The sequence below is a fragment of the Malus sylvestris genome, chromosome 12 (genome assembly GCF_916048215.2).
Source record: "Malus sylvestris chromosome 12, drMalSylv7.2, whole genome shotgun sequence".
Classification (NCBI taxonomy): Eukaryota; Viridiplantae; Streptophyta; class Magnoliopsida; order Rosales; family Rosaceae; genus Malus; species Malus sylvestris.
This window is the reverse complement of record NC_062271.1, coordinates 4,752,868-4,765,995: the sequence shown is the minus strand read 5'-3', so window position 1 is coordinate 4,765,995 and position 13,128 is coordinate 4,752,868. Positions and strand designations below refer to the sequence as shown.

The 13,128-nt window shown below is 36.4% G+C and overlaps 1 protein-coding gene across 5 annotated transcripts; it reads left to right on the top strand.

The window, feature by feature from the left end:
- Positions 1–5,957: 5,957 nt before the first annotated feature.
- LOC126594530 (ABC transporter G family member 22) lies at positions 5,958–12,700 on the top strand. 5 transcript variants are annotated; one of them, XM_050260884.1, is made up of 11 exons: positions 5,958–6,143; positions 6,887–7,265; positions 9,002–9,072; positions 9,738–9,973; positions 10,077–10,232; positions 10,398–10,581; positions 10,667–10,978; positions 11,060–11,347; positions 11,558–11,842; positions 11,930–12,037; positions 12,159–12,700. In XM_050260884.1, the coding sequence occupies exons 2-11, from the start codon at positions 6,887–6,889 to the stop codon at positions 12,378–12,380; spliced, it is 2,241 nt and encodes a 746-aa protein (XP_050116841.1). In that variant the 5' UTR covers positions 5,958–6,143; the 3' UTR covers positions 12,381–12,700. The 5 variants fall into 5 exon arrangements, with proteins under 5 accessions (XP_050116841.1, XP_050116843.1, XP_050116842.1 ...); XM_050260886.1 differs by having other exon boundaries at positions 8,999–9,072; XM_050260885.1 differs by lacking the exons at positions 5,958–6,143; positions 6,887–7,265 and adding an exon at positions 9,283–9,452 and having other exon boundaries at positions 9,052–9,072.
- Positions 12,701–13,128: the final 428 nt, after the last annotated feature.

Sequence of the window (13,128 nt, the reverse complement as noted above, 5' to 3'; positions counted from 1 at the left end):
TTGCTTTCTGCTTGGTTGTTGCTGGGACCTTTTAGTGGGATGGCATGTGAGGAAAGCCTCCATTTTCTTTTCCTAGCGCTCCGTGGTCCACGAGTCCACAACTTGTTATCCACCTGCACTCTTGATTTTGCGCCAGATGCTAATTGCTCCCTAAAGGTGGAGAACAAATTGCTTTCAGTCCATTCAACATAACTTTGGCTGCTATAAGGCTGCAAAAGAAAAGGGTGAAGAGAGAGGTTTCTGTTCTCGATACTTTGTGTTTTCAAGCACAAAGCACATGCTATCTGGTATGCATGGGTAGCTCAAAAATGAGCTAAGTCGGCATGGGTTTACAGAGTGTTGGTCGCAGCACCAGGTGCAACCGAGTAATCGGTGGTGCTGGTTACACAGTAGCTGCAGTGCCGTCATAGCTCAAGAAGGAGAGCACATATATAATCGAAACCAGTACCTTGACTTTGAATTCCATCGTCATTTTCCACTTTCTGAAAGACGAGTAGGTTCCCAAGCGAATGATAATGTTGTGCCATAGTTTGATGAGTAGCTTCCCAAGCGAAAAGTTAATGACTGGTCATTTCTTAGTTCAGTAAAAGAGAAGGGAATATAAGGTTGGTTTGGTAGAGGCTTTGAGAGCCCAGGAGCTGGTGCCTCTTTAGGTGCAGATTTGGCAATGAATCCGACACCACGCGAGTTTTTATCAAACGACGGGTCATACAGTTCGAAAGGCTTCTTTGGAACGGCGGAGAGCATGTGGAGTCAAGAGGCCTGAGGATTTCTTAGAAATTTGATCGGTGTTGGGTTTGTTAATGCACAAAACCGGAGGTCTTGGAACAACGTAAATCTGATCGTGAATCTGCAAGAAATGTAAATAACACAAGATGTATCGTGGTTCACCCTAATGTTTGGGCTACGTCCGCACTGATTATTGTATTTCTCTGAGAGGTGAGGGGAGTGAGGGAAAGAGCTTCTGAGGGTGAGAGAGCTCTTCCCATGGTCTAAGAAAATGGCCTCCCTTAATTGTGAGGGTGAGGAGTCCTTTTATAGAATAAGGGTTCCTCACTTATTACATATTTGCCCCTTCCTTTATTACATAATTACACTTCAGTCCCCCGAGTATTTATACGAGATCTAAATACGGAGGCCCTAAGTATGGTATAAACAAAGACAAAAACTGATTTTTTTAATATTAGTTTTTGTTTGCTTACTAGTAAAAGTACAACAGCGCCACTGACGATTGTTTGTTTGTCTCTTTTTATCTTCTGTGTTCTACCAATTTATTCCATCAAGTATCTTGCTGTTTTCTTGGCCCAATTGTACTAATTTATGTTATCGATGAAGTTGCAATTCTTGGCCAAACTCCAAGGGAGTTTCCCCGCTGAGCTTCCAAGCAGATTTGTGTTTAGCAAATATAGAATTATAAGGCAGGCTACATCTTGATCCTTTTCTGTTGTCCCAGTATTTAATGTAACTTGAATTGCTTGTGCAATTTCTCTTCTACTAATTCTTGTCATTTCCGAGAAGTATTTATCAACAAATATGTTTTATCTTTGCCTCGGTTTGGGATCCCAAATATCCGTTGGACATCATCAATATTTACTTTGCAATATCTATTTTTGAATTTGAACATTCCTTTTTTAGTGTCATACAAGTTCATTATATATATGACATCCGAGTTTGATTTCTTCATTTGTAATTCACCTTTTATGATAACTTTCACTAGTTTGCAAAAAGGTGACTTATATATGAATGCCAAGACTTCTGGTTTTTCTTCGAGTTTTGGCTTGAACTCTTGTATTAGTTCTACAAAGGCCAAGAGATTCAGTCTTATTTTAGCATAGTTCTCATCTGTTGCTCAATGCTTTACGGCAAGAGAAGCTAATTTCTTTTTTATTACAAAATGTTTTACTTTTTTCGTTATCTTCATAAAAACGAAAAAATTGAAATGATCATGAGTATAATAAATTATCAAATAATAAGAAGTCATGTAAATGACAAACTAGATGCAAAGGGTAGATGCTTAGCACACAAGCTAGATGTAGCATCACTAAGCACACAAGTTATATGCATAATCACTTAGCGCGCAAACTATATGCAGCATCACTTAGCAAACAAGCTATATGCAGCATCACTTAGCAAACAAGTAGATACTTAGCACACAAGCTAGATATAGCATCACTTAGCGCGCAAGTTATATGCAGCATCACTTAGCAAACAAGTAGCTGCAACATCACTTAGTGCACAAGTAGATGCAACATCACTTAGCAAACAAGGTACATGCAGAATTGGTTGTTAACGCACAATGTAAATGCATAATTGTGTAGAACCAATTTACAAACAAAAAGTAGAACTTGAATTAATTTATAAAGTACAGGATCAATACAAAGTGAAGCATCAGTACAAAGTGCAACATTAATTCAAAGTGCAGCATCATTTCAAAGTGTAGCATTAAAGTAGAACCAGAATTAATTTATAAAGTATAGCATCAGTACAAAGTGCAGCATCAACTCAAAGTGCAGAATCGAAGCTAGACGGTTAATGTTTTTGCTCAATTCAAAGTGCAGCATCAGTTCAAAGTGTAGCATTAAAGTAAAACTAGAATTAATTTATGAAGTATAGCATCAGTTCAAAGTGCAGAATCGAAGCTAGATGGTTAATGTTTTTGCTCACAAAATTTAGACGCATATTCATTTTCTTTTTTCAGATGATTAAGAATCAATTTACAAATAGAAAGCAGAACCAGAATTAATTTACAAAGTGCAACATCAGTACAAGGTGCATCATCAGTTCAAGGTGCAGCATCGAAGATATACAGCTAATGTTTTTACTCACAAAATTTAGACGCATATTCAATTTCTTTTTCAGATGTTTAAGAATCAGTATACATATAAACTAAAATAGCGAAACTGAAACATCTAAAACACTGAAATTGGATTTTCATGAACTGGAACATTGAATTTTTTGGTAAAATCAAGTGCAAAAAACACTTGATAATGCATGCATTTTTTTTTTTTACAGTTTTCTTTTGCAAAATCAAATGCTAAAACACTTGATAATGCATCTAAAAGTTTGATAATGCATTCGTTTGTTATAGAGTTTGAGTTATAATCATGCAAAAGAACAATTTTGAGTAGTAGGAAAACCTTTGAAACACCGATCTTTCTGGAAATCCGGCTGAACTTTGTGAATCATTTATTGAAAATCCGGCTTAAAAGTGTCGGAAACTATGGAGATTTTAGGGTTTTTTTTGTCTGGGGAAGTATCTTTTGCTTGAGAGGGAATTTGAAATGAGAGGTTTGGGGAAGAGGAACACGCGTAGTGAATGGAAAAGGGGAAGAAACCAGTTAGTTTTTATGATTTTTGTTGTGTAGTGGTTAACGTGGCCATTTATTAACGGTTATAGTCGAGTGGCATGGGCCATAATTTTAGGAGTTGTGTGAAATATGGTATATATTTGTGTCTCTATAAGTAAGGCACCCTTTAATAAAGGTGTAAGTATTAAAATCCTAAATCAATTATTAATTTTTATTTTAAAAATTATGTAACTGACGTGTAAATTCATTATTGCAGTAATGTTATAGACCTTGATCAAAATCTGAAAACTAATAAGGTTTCAATTAAAGAACATTAGTAACTAAGGACCGGATACTAATTTTTCCTTAAAAAATCTTGTAACTTTATTTCTTGAATCAGTACATACTATAACTTAAATTAATTTCAGACCTTGTTAGTTTATACGATCTTATTTCCTGGAATATCACAAATTAAAACCAAAGTCTAAGATGCAAGCATAATTGAACTCTCTTGTTCTACCTTGCTTGCCTTCATTTGAGTCTCTCCAAAACCGTCCTCATGTGTATGCCTTCATCTTTGCCGAAACCCTAAAAACAATTCTAAACACATGTACACATAAACCCTAAAAATAGTTACGAACGTATTTTTCAAACCATATGTTATACTATTAGGTGTTTAGTAAGTTTCAAGTATGATTAGTGGCTTATTCAAATAGTTACTTGATGATTATTAAGTTGACCACGAAAACTTTCTAATTTGATGATTTGTTCAGCTAAAATGGATAATCCTTTAGGATGGGAATAAAATCAATTCATGCAGCTGGTCAATTATTAGGATAGTTAATCTTAGGGTGCCAACTGCCACGAGGCGAAGATTTGATGGAGCAATCGAATTCGAGTGTGAACAACCATGGAAAAAGCACCGCAGCAACAACCCCTGAATCCTTATCATCAGGAACCACCAAAAATGTCCTTTTGAGGGCCAACTTTTTGTTCACTCCTCCAGCTATTTCCTGCTCACCCCTCACCCCTCACCCGATGGTCCATCATAGAACCCTAGAAAGCCTCCACCCTGAAATACTACTAAACCCTTCAAACTCTACGAAAATTATTGGATGTATCAATTTTTTTTCTTTCTTTTTATCATTTATCAAGATATAAAGAAGCTAGTAGGATAATGCATTATCCCTACCCAACTTGGCAAAATAATTTCGATGATGCTACGAATAGTTCTATCTAGATTGCACTAACACTTTCGGTGGGGAATTATAGAAATTTGGCCAAACACACCCCAACCACAAAGGGCAAAACCAATGATATTGAATGACCATTCGTGAAAATTCTAACATGTATTAGAACCAAAAGAGAACTTTTGTCATTCTCTGTCGCTATTTTGTGTAAATTTGTTCAATTCATATCCGTATATAAATGACCCGCACTCACCTTACTTTTCCCTTTCGTTAATATGTGGTGGACAATAGAATTATAAGCTTTTTATCTTTAGACCATTGGCCGAGCACAAGCTAAAGATGCAATTGCCTAAACTAGTAATTAATATCCCTTTCATCAAATTAATTTTAAAAAACTTGTAATAAGATCCATATGTGGCGGAAAATGGAGAAAAAGGTTGAATTATACAAAATTTGTGCAACACAAAACTGTAAGACCTATAATTAATCACTCTTTTTAACTGTTAGATGTGACGAGTTCACTCCACTTGATATACGAAAATAATGTATTTTCCCTCACTCTTTTGTTTTCTCAACATGTATCATGAATTGCTCTTTGCATGCTAATGCCTATTATGCTCTTCGCATGCTAATGCCATATGCATGCCAGGGGATATAAATATAGCACTCTGTGTTATTATTTCTTGCTCCGCTTAGCTTTTCGTTCGTACAAGTCTGTCACTCGTAAAACATAGAAATGTGCTAAAAATAACTGAAGTATTCCTTGAAAGTTGATTAATTAGTCAAAAATTGTGGTAGGCCGGCCAATTGCAAAGGGAAAATTAAAATCTAATAAATTATGCATAATTAATACCAATTTTTTTTTTACATGCATATATACAAAGTTAAATCTAAGTAAAGATTCGAAACTCTAAACCTTAAGTTCTAACTCAAGACATTGCAGTATCGATTGAACAATGTTGTATATTATATGGTTGTATTTGCAATACTACGTCAGCATACGCCAATATTGAGAAGGAAAAACGTGAACCGTTTGTGAGCAAAATACCCAAAAAAAATAAAAAATTTGGTGCCCTGTTCAAAGGGTAACCTGAGACGAAACCAAGACCTCATGTTGCAAAGACACGCAAGCCCTCCAAACAAAGCAAACAAATACTTGATTAGGCGGCACATCATCCATCCTAATGAGGTTAAACATCATCAATGTCGAAAGTTTCCCAATTGATCACTCACAGCAATGCTAGCAATTGAACAAAACCTGCAGATTCAATTCCACGGAAAAAAACAGCTACTAAAAATCGTCCTAACACGTGTACGACAATGATGCATGGATGGACTCACTCAACGAGTTCAGATTTTGATTGATTGATTGATATCACTGCTGCATCCATTTATCATCATATCTCTTAATATTTTATATGTTCGAGTCAAGTTATTATCAATATTATGGAATTACATATGTTTGATAAATAATGGCCAAGATCAGGGGTATTTCGGTAATTCACATTCTCTGACTGCATATTGCTCCCTCTATAAGAAGAGGGACACACACCAGTTGAGACCAACTCATCATATTTTCGTACCTCCAAACACCAAAAGTGGCTCTCTCCTTGTAGCAATTCTTACTCTCAGCTCATTCCTCTTCTGTCAAATAATTAAGAACAAGGTATGGAAATATATTTGGATTACCCTTATCTTTTTCCTAGCTACCTTATAATCATATTCAAATTCCCATTTTATGAAGCGGTTCTTTACCTGCATTTGCATAATCTTTGTACGATATTCATTTGGACTTGGTTATAAAATCTCCAGTTGACCAAAAAAAAAAAATTATAAAAAAAAATAAACTGCTACCATGTCAAGTATATTATGATGCAAATGAACCCAACTAGAACGTTCCATTACATTTTAATTTTGAACTTCCACAGGTGTATTGTGATGCTGGCCAACTTATTTTCTTCTACATCTGGATCTTTAATTTGTTTATATACACACTAAGGACATTAAGGAAGATTAATTCATAATTAGGTTTTTGTATATCTATATATATGAACCATGCGCCCCTCCTTTTTCCTTTCCTCTCTCCATTTTTCTAGCGGAGTGCCAGAAAGTTCTCTCTTTAAATTTCTAACAAGTCATCATTTATGGTCCTCTCTTAAAGTGCCGATTTGTGGTGTGTATTCATTTCCAACTTTACACCGTATAAACTTTGTTAGCACTATAGATATAAACCTACCTCATCAAAAACATTACCAACAAAAAATTGGTGCTTCTATTTTTCCAAATTGTAAGTGTAATTTTAGCATCACATTCACTCATTGAGTAAAGGTACATCTCGTTTTTGGTCAATTATATATCACCTGCATGCACATGAAATTCACTAAACTGTGCTCATTGTTTTGGTGAAAGATGGAGAAACCAAACTCATCTGGGTTGGCAAGGACCAAGTCTGAACAATTGGTGGAAACTATAGCCGCGGAGTTGAAGTCACCTCCGCCGGGCGAAGCCACTTCGATGGTTGAAGGCGGATCAACACTGTCGAGGAAGTCAAGCCGGCGCATGATGGGGGCGTCACCCGGGCGTGGTAGTGGCAGTGTTGGCAAAAACACACACATCAGGAAGTCCAGGAGCGCCCAAATGAAGCTGGACATGGATGAGATCAGCAGCGGCGCTGCCTTAAGCCGCGCCTCTAGCGCCAGCTTAGGATTTTCGTTCTCTTTCACCGGCTTCACTGTGCCTGCTGATGATATCGCCGACACAAAGCCTTTCAGCGACGACGATGATTTACGTAAGTACTTAACACTTCAATAAATTTCAAGCAAGTGCTTGGTAATTTTCACACACAAAAAAGGTCTCAACAGTTAATTAATATGGTGCATGCTCTTCACCCACATGCATATAAAGATTTTAAAAAAAAACTAAGTTGAGGAATATTATGCTAATACAAGAGCTAATATACAAGGGCAGGTCAAATTTCGCATATTAGTTAGTTTATAATTTTGAGTGTGGTGAGCATATGTAATGTGTATACACATGTTTTTGCATATAATATTTTTTGGCTTTGTTTGTTATTTTTATTTTGTAAATTTATGGTGCATTTTACTCTCCACTCTCCTAATAAAACCTGGAAATTATTTAACAGTTTTGAAAATTAAATTTAACAACTAAAATGCATCTATTAACATTGAAACCCCCACACAAAAAATAAATAAATAAAAAAAAAGAAAAAAAAAGGGTGAGCTTCTGAGTAAATGATTGGGGTGTTCACTCGGTACTTGGTCGGTGGGTACAGATAAAGAGGCCACAGACGCAGCTTATGACTTTAAAAAAGATGAACACAGTGCTTTTCAGTGACATGAAAATACGGAGTTCGTTAGAACGGGGCCCCACTGCTCCCATAATGCAGGAAAACTGTCTTCCTTCCACAAACTGATTAAGAAATCTTGCGTACAAAAATGGAAAATGGTACAAAATGGAAAATGGAAGGGAGGCTTACAAATATACAAATTTTTAGATCATATTTTGTTGTGTGCATGATATGATATGATGGTTAGTGGTTGAATGTTTTTTAAAGAATTTAAAAAATAGGCTTAATCATCAATCGTTATACATGTAATTTACAAAAGACAGTAAAAAAATTTGATCTTTATAACATCATTTTACCAAAATTAAACGAGAATACATTAAATCAAATTAAAATTTTTCATACGCATTACATAAAATTAAGTATCAAGTCTTGTCTTGTTTGTGTAACCATATATTCCCCATTTTTCTTTGTCCTACTTCTCTTTTAAACGTTAGGATTGGATTGAATTGAGAACCGATATCATGTTTTTGACTTGAAGGAAAGCCAGTCATATGTGGGTTCCGAATATGGGTGAATTGAGACTTTAATCCTTGATGATGTGTTTGTTGTCTAATGGGATGTAGTAATTTGGCATGTAGTCTACTAAGTAAGGAGAAATTTTTAATTGTGACGGGAACACGAATAATACATCACATGTTTTTATGTAAGTTGTGAGAATTTTTTTTAAGTTATTAACTTTTTAACACACATATCCTACCATTTATATAGCGACACATGATGTACCACCCCATGTGACGGTCACATTGAAAAATCTCTTCTAAGTAAGATTTTTGGCCTTGAAGAAGATTCTCAAGACTAAAATATTAAAGCTACTTATTACTATAGTTATTAGTTTAGTATTAGAGATTTAAAATTCGTGAATAATTAATTTGATATTAATACAGTTTTTTTATTTATTAGGTTAAAAATATAAATTTGTATACAAAATATATATATATATACTAAAAATAAGAACCCGTGGATGTGGAAGATTATTGTTAATGGAGAACAAAAGAGAAATAAAATTTTGAAGTAAATATACTATGTCTAAATCTATTTGACATTAAATTATAGTTTAATAAAATATATATTTATATATATTCGTTTATAAGTAAAAACAAGGATAGAAGAGATATTTTAAAATATTAAAATGAGATGTGTAATTGTTATTGCAGCAGAAGATCTTGAAGCTGGCATCACCAGGAAGCCAAAATTCCAAACAGAACCCACACTGCCATTATATCTCAAGGTTTTTCTTCCTTCCAAGTATTTACGTACACAAGTTACAAGCTTACAAGTTGCCATATTTTCCATGTATGCTTTCCTTCTCCTTTTTATCCCAAAACCCTTGCAATGTTTGCGAACTGCATCTACTGGTGTACGATTCAAAAACCCTGTACGTGTTCAATCGTACTGCTCGATGAGAAATTGATGTGATACTTACTGTCTATTTGAGCAGGCAAGGAACTAAGGAAGGAGATTGATCATCTAGCTAGACACATCAAAGGACGGTCCATAGAACATGGCTAGCAATATATAAGCATGGTCAGGTTCAGTCTTGTACAGAACTTCATTCTATATGGTGACTTGTTTGTACAAGACTTGCCCTTTCTTTCCAACCCAAATAAGGTGCTTCATGTTCATCATATATAACTAAATCACGTAATCTGCTTAGAACCAAATCGAATCGCGGGTTTTACACCCTTCGAAAACTAGATTAGAAACCGGCATTGATTAAGGTTTAGGTGCACCAAAAGCATCTGAGGAAAGAAGGGTATGGACAGTCTGATATTTTAATCCTCCTGGAAAGTTATTATCATCTTTTGACATTGCGAAAATTCGAATTGTATAGAATTAGCTAGTCATAAATCGTAGTAATGAAGGCTAAATCTTGCTGTGGTTTATTCATCTCAGTTCACAGATGTGACATACAAGGTCATTTTCAAAGGAATGAGGACAACTGAAGAGAAGTATATCTTGAACGGGATTGCTGGTTTGGTTAACCCTGGTGAAGTTTTGGCCCTGATGGGACCATCAGGAAGTGGAAAGACCACCCTCCTTAATCTGCTTGGAGGCAGGGGAAGCCAAGCCAATGTTGGCGGTTCAATTACTTACAATGATCAGCCATATTCCAAGTACCTAAAGAGAAAGTATGAATCTGGAACCAAGTTTTTTCACCTTGATGATTACATAGATTAGGAGAAACAGAAACTATGTTTCTAGTGTTCATACATAACATGAAACATATGGCAGGATAGGGTTTGTGACTCAGGATGACGTTCTATTTCCTCACCTTACGGTGAAAGAGACATTGACATATGCAGCCCTCCTACGGCTGCCAAAGACATTGACAAAAGAGCAGAAGGAAAAACGAGCGATAGATGTCATCTGTGAGCTAGGCTTAGAGAGGTAAGTTCTTCTACCGGTTTCTGTTGGATTTTGGAATTCCTTTATGCATTGTCATAAATGGACTACCTGATCGATAGATATAGATATGACGAAGACTATGTTAGAAAGTATCAATTTTCTTACTAGATTAAAACGCTAACATGCAAAAATTCTTGATATGCACAGGTGCCAAGACACTATGATTGGTGGCTCCTTTGTCCGCGGGGTATCAGGTGGAGAGAGGAAGAGAGTTTGCATTGGCAATGAGATCCTAATCAACCCTTCTCTTCTGTTTCTGGATGAACCAACTTCCGGCTTGGATTCTACAACTGCACTGCGAATTGGTCAGATATTACAAGACATAGCAGAGGTATTTAATTAGAATAGACATTCAGTGATGCCAATGCCCTACTAGTAATATGAACACAAAGAAGTTAACTTTGTTTATGTGGCAGGCTGGCAAGACTGTGGTGACAACAATCCACCAGCCATCAAGTCGACTCTTCCACAAATTCGACAAGTTGATCCTTCTTGGGAAGGGAAGCTTGCTCTACTTTGGAAAAGCATCAGAAGCAATGGTGTACTTCTCATGCATAGGATGTTCTCCGCTTATTGCCATGAACCCAGCAGAGTTCTTGCTAGACCTTGCAAACGGAAATTTAAATGATGTTTCAGTACCTTCAGAATTAGAGGATAAAGTGCAAATGGGAAGTTCAGAAGCAGATGATACAAGAAATGGAAAGCCATCTCCAGCAGTTGTGCATGAGGTAAATCTTATGAGACACGAGTGATTTTTTGCAAACAAGAAATGGAAAGCATACTTATCTGGTGTTTCTATTTGGAAGCAGTATCTTGTGGAGTCATACGAGACACGAGTTGCAAACGAGGAGAAGAAGAAGCTTATGGTTCCCCTTCCCATCGATGAGGAACTGAAGTCAAAGATGTCATTTTCGAAGCGGGAATGGGGAACAAGCTGGTGGGAGCAATTTTCTATCTTGTTCTGGAGAGGAATTAAAGAAAGGAGGCATGACTACTTCAGCTGGTTGAGATTCACCCAAGTGCTCTCCACCGCAATAATTTTGGGCTTGCTCTGGTGGCAGTCAGATGCTAACAATCCCAAAGGCCGGGAGGATCAGGTAAATCCTTTTCTTGTCAAATAAATAAAACTGACTCGTTCAATACAAGAAAATTTTTAGTGTGACTCACAGTGAAAAATCTCTCCTTTGATACTCAAACCCTCCTCAATTTACACACACACACACACTCACAACTACTTAACAAAAAGTTGGCCACTTCATGGAGTATAGAATCAGTTCTAAACCTACAAACTTAACCCCAAATTGCAGGCAGGGCTGCTTTTCTTCATTTCTGTTTTCTGGGGATTTTTACCCGTCTTCACAGCAATCTTCACATTTCCTCAAGAAAGAGCAATGCTGGTGAAGGAACGATCGGCTGACATGTACAGATTAAGTGCATATTTTGCTTCTAGGACTACTAGTGACCTCCCACTTGATCTAATGCTACCAGTTATGTTCCTCGTCGTTGTATATTTCATGGCTGGCTTAAGGCCGAGTGCTGAAACCTTCTTCCTAAGCGTGCTTACAGTTTTCCTCTGCATTGTGGCAGCACAGGTATGCCTATTTTCAGCTACTAGTTGAGAAAATTCAATGAATATTTGTACTGCCATAGTTAACTAATTACAAATGGATGCGGAACAGGGACTTGGACTCGCTATCGGAGCTACATTGATGGACCTAAAGAAAGCCACAACTCTTGCGTCAGTAACTGTGATGACGTTCATGCTTGCTGGAGGGTTCTTTGTGAAAGTAAGCATGCAACCCTTTATTAAAAACCTATATTTTGTCAACAAAATCATCAGTGAAAATTATAATTCCTGAGATTGGAAATTATATTTAAGTCTTTAACACATTGTTCATAATGTTGTAGGAAGTTCCGGTGTTCATATCTTGGATTCGGTATATGTCTTTTGACTACCACACATACAGGATTCTTCTTAAGGTGCAGTACGAACACATCACACCGACTGTTCATGGGTTGAGCACAGACCGCGGTTTAACAGAAATTGGTGCCCTTATAGCCATGGTTTTTGGATACCGGCTCTTGGCATACCTTTCTTTGCGAAGAATGAAGCTTCAAGGTGGGGCATAGTATTCAAGGAAGCCTGCATCTTTTAAAAGCTATCGTCTAAGCATAAGTTTCGAATTAACTGAGGAAACTAGTGAGGTTCCACTGATCTGCACCTTATGTATTCTCTGTTCTAAGAACTTTGTTAAATTTATGTAGTGCAGCAGGTAAAAGATCAGATAGATTGGTTAGCTGGCTAATAGCTAAAACACTATATGGAGAGAGAGAGACTTTAGAGTTGTTTTGGAATATGTAAACTCTAGATAACAGTGGAATTCAGGTCAGAAGAAACTGTACTTTGTTTGTCAATTTTAATCAACGAAAACTCGTATGATTTTCCTTAACTCATGAATGAACTTTGCTGAACTACCAGAAACGTTTTTGTGTTCAAACTGTTAATTCTTTGTTTCTGCAAAACGATTAATTAAGTACGCAGCCAAGAACTTGCAAATTAAACAAAAGTACCTCAAGTTGTTACCCTCATGTCAATGGAAAAAAAAGAGGGGCCTTGGCTTAAACTTTCTGAAAATCTTCATCTTCTTTCGAAACCTCGTGTCCATTTATCAGTTTCAAAAAATATAGTTGAAGGTAATTGGATTTTTGTTAAAAGATCTACATATAACAACACAACAATCAGCACTACATATAACAACACAGATCAGCAGAAAATAACGACCATATCCAATAAATTCTTGAGCTCTTGGTCACACTTACCAAAGGTATTCTATCTAGTCGCATTTGATATTATGGTTTTGGAAAAGATTTCCTTATC

What these genes read in the sequence shown, in the direction of transcription:
- LOC126594530 (XM_050260886.1), top strand. Translation starts at nt 6,887, where the DNA reads ATGGAGAAACCAAACTCATCTGGGTTGGCAAGGACCAAGTCTGAACAA. An exon ending in CCAAAGGCCGGGAGGATCAG is followed by an intron (nt 11,348 to 11,557) that starts GTAAATCCTTTT and finishes CCCAAATTGCAG; the next exon opens with GCAGGGCTGCTTTTCTTCAT. An exon ending in CTGGAGGGTTCTTTGTGAAA is followed by an intron (nt 12,038 to 12,158) that starts GTAAGCATGCAA and finishes ATAATGTTGTAG; the next exon opens with GAAGTTCCGGTGTTCATATC.